This window comes from Arachis ipaensis, chromosome B10, assembly GCF_000816755.2.
Source record: "Arachis ipaensis cultivar K30076 chromosome B10, Araip1.1, whole genome shotgun sequence".
In the NCBI taxonomy this organism is placed as follows: domain Eukaryota; kingdom Viridiplantae; phylum Streptophyta; class Magnoliopsida; order Fabales; family Fabaceae; genus Arachis; species Arachis ipaensis.
Genome location: NC_029794.2, coordinates 130,682,999 through 130,686,065, shown reverse-complemented (window position 1 = coordinate 130,686,065; position 3,067 = coordinate 130,682,999). Strand labels below are relative to the sequence as shown.

Below are 3,067 nucleotides of genomic sequence, written 5' to 3'. Positions count from 1 at the left end.
TGTAAAATAATATTTTGCTGAATTTTTTTCATAGAAAATAAATTTTTCTAAACAAAAGCCATACGATAATTATAGATAACAAAAAAAATTAGTCTAAGAAAAACTAACAAATTGATATTTTTGACGTTGAACTAAAATCTGAGAGTAAATCTAATATTCAATTTTAAAAATCATAAAAATAAAACTAAGAATAAATTTGAGTTTCTTTAGTTTTTATATCAACACAAAAAGTATTGCAATATTCTGAAATATCTTTTTCTTCTAAGATTTTGAATTTTGTTCTTGTTGCTGTAACAATGTTTCATGAATAAAAGGTGACAAAAACTCACGTACAATTATCTTTATGCGAAATTGCTAGTTAAAAACCGTTAAATAACAATGAGATTAATATCAATTCGGTACTCATAAAATTCTGATGCTGAAAAAATAGTATTTGAATAAATGTTATTGATAAAATAGTCCTTGATTGATTTTAAAAATTGATAAGCGTGTCTTTAGAAGTGTCCATCTCCAACGAAAAAGTGCTGAGATGGGCACTGTATTTTGATGATATGACATATTTCTTTAGCTAATTATTGAATTGGCTTTTATAATTAATTTTTAACAATTACAAGCTGTATCCTCAATTCTTTTGCCCTAGCTCCTCCCCTCTCATTGCTTCCCCTGCTCACTCTCATTGGAAAATGTGCCTCCACCTCTTCTCTTTCCGTCGTCTGCCACCCTCCTCCCACTGCCAAGCTCCCCTCTCTCACTCTCAAGGTCACTGCAGAACTGTCGTTGCGCACCTAAGAGCCAACCCAAGGAGAACGTCGCCATCACGTGCCTGACCTATCCCGAGGAGAACGTCGTCTTCACGCACTTGAGGAGAATCATCAGAGGCAGAAGCATCGCCTTTCTTCGTCGCGTTAGAGGAGAATCGTCTTCGTCGCCGTCCAGCAAGATCGTTAGAGGCATAATCGTCTTTGTTGCAATCCGATCTCTATCACCGCCTCCAACAAGATTGTTCTTCATGGTCGTTGTCAGCTTCTTTGTCATTGGTTGCTCTTCCTTCCGGTAAGTCAATCTCTTCTCATTTCATTATTTGAATGTGAACAAAATTAAATTAATTTGTGCTAAATTTTTATTTATGCGGTTGCTGAATGCTGAGGAACAAATTTGTATTTCTAAGGTTGCTGCTGAACTGATTTTTTATTGTTCTTCAATCTTTGTTTTTGGTTTTTCTATCTGATTTGAGAAGATCATAAAATTGAGGATGTCGTTTTCTTCAAACTCGCTCAAACAAACAAAGCAAGTCATTGACCTGCTCTTGGAGGAGTAGAACTTGACGTTGTGTTAGAGGAGTAGAACTTGACGTTGATGACACAGCAAAAGAAGGCAAAGAAAGCGGTGCATATAAGAGAAACAATGATGATCAAGAAGGTGGGGATGTGATGGTTGCTGTGATTCAAGACATCTGAGAGTGGTGGTTGTGGTGGTGGTGGATTTAAGATAGATGAGCATTTATCTTTGGAGTTCAGGACAAGAGATAACTCGAGTTTCTTACCTCGTAATTATTAAAAATTCAACTCAGTAATTAATTAAAGAAATATGCCATATTATTAAAATATAGTACCTATATCAACATTATATTTGTTAGAAATGTGTTCTAACAAGTTTAGAAACACGTTTGTCAATTTTTAAAAACCATTTTATCAATAATATTATTTAAATATTATTTTATTAATATCAAAATCTTTCCAATATCAAATTAATATTTACCTCAATAACAATTTAACCAAACATATTAAATTATTTAATAATTCTCAATAATAGTTTCACTTAAAATCAATTACACATGAATATGAACCATAAAAAGTAACATGTTGGTGAATATGGAATTTACTAAGAAAACTAGAAAGAATTGGGAAATGAATTAAAGCAAGGGTTTTGTTAACTGCCGGTTAGCAGTTGAGAAAAGAAACAAAAGGAATACTGGATAAATAGAAGAAAAGAAGGTAACAAACTTAAATGTTCCCCCAAAAAAAAGAAGAAGAAATTGAGAAATAATAGAAAACAGAGTGTGAGTGAGCGAATGAGTAGGAAGATAACAAAGTTTGGTTGATCTATTCGGTTCCTTCATCCTCTGGGTTTTCTTCCAATCCAACCAGCCGCCATCAAACGAAGCGGTGCTCTTTTACAACAACCACCATCCTTGCTTATTTTCGTGTCGGTACGATGTATTTTTTGTTTCTTCTCTCCAATACCCCCATTTCCACTTAATTACTTACTTTCCTTATTTGGACCCCTTAAACCCTCCAACATTTCCTTCTATTCCTTACTAAATTACTCATCCAACAAGGTACTTACTTTGATATTGTTTGTTTGTTTGGTTGATTTGATTGTTTTGTATTGCATGTGTTGTTTTGAAAATTAATTGAGCCACTATTCTTGCTAGATCCAAATGGAGACTTTAATTGTTGTTGTGTGATTGTGCAGCTGCTAAGATGTGGAAACAACTTGCTACATAGTTCTGTCTTCATTTCAATGGATCCTGCTGTAAGTTTTTTCTCACCATTTCAGTAATCATAATTTATCTTGTTGCCTTTTGTATTTTTAAGAGAATTTAATAATTAGATTCTATGGGCTCTTATTCAGTTGTTAATTCTTTCAATTTCTGAAACTGGCTTCATGGCTACATTAATGCACTGCATTAAACTTTTAAATGCTTGAGTGCAGTTCTTAGGTTGAATTCAGACTTGATTTAGGGACAGTTAAATTTTTTATTATGGTCTGAGGAAGTTATGTTGTTCTGTTTCTTTCAGGATAAAGAAGAAAAGACTACCCATGTAATTGGGGATCAACCAACCAGTGATGTTGTGGTGAGGCTTCGCACACAGGAAGGTCGAGACGATTGGCTGTACTGCCACTCTGAGATTCTTACCAAAAATTGCAAGTATTTCGCCGACCGGCTATCTGAGAACTGGCCAACATGTCAGATCCTTGGTTCTCGTCACTGTGTCGATGTCTATTGCCAAGAATTGGATTTTGATTACCATGTGAATCTCATACGCCTTCTATACGTTAGCAT

General features: G+C 34.3%; 1 protein-coding gene across 1 annotated transcript in view; it reads left to right on the top strand.

Moving 5' to 3' along the window:
* LOC107622582 (BTB/POZ domain-containing protein At3g05675) overlaps positions 1,933–3,067 on the top strand; it is a gene marked incomplete in the record, with an annotated part of 2,464 nt that continues 1,329 nt past the window's right edge. Inside the window, 3 exon segments of the mRNA XM_016324531.2 lie at positions 1,933–2,338; positions 2,476–2,535; positions 2,802–3,059. Of these exon segments, the coding sequence (XP_016180017.1) occupies positions 2,524–2,535; positions 2,802–3,059 (270 nt within the window).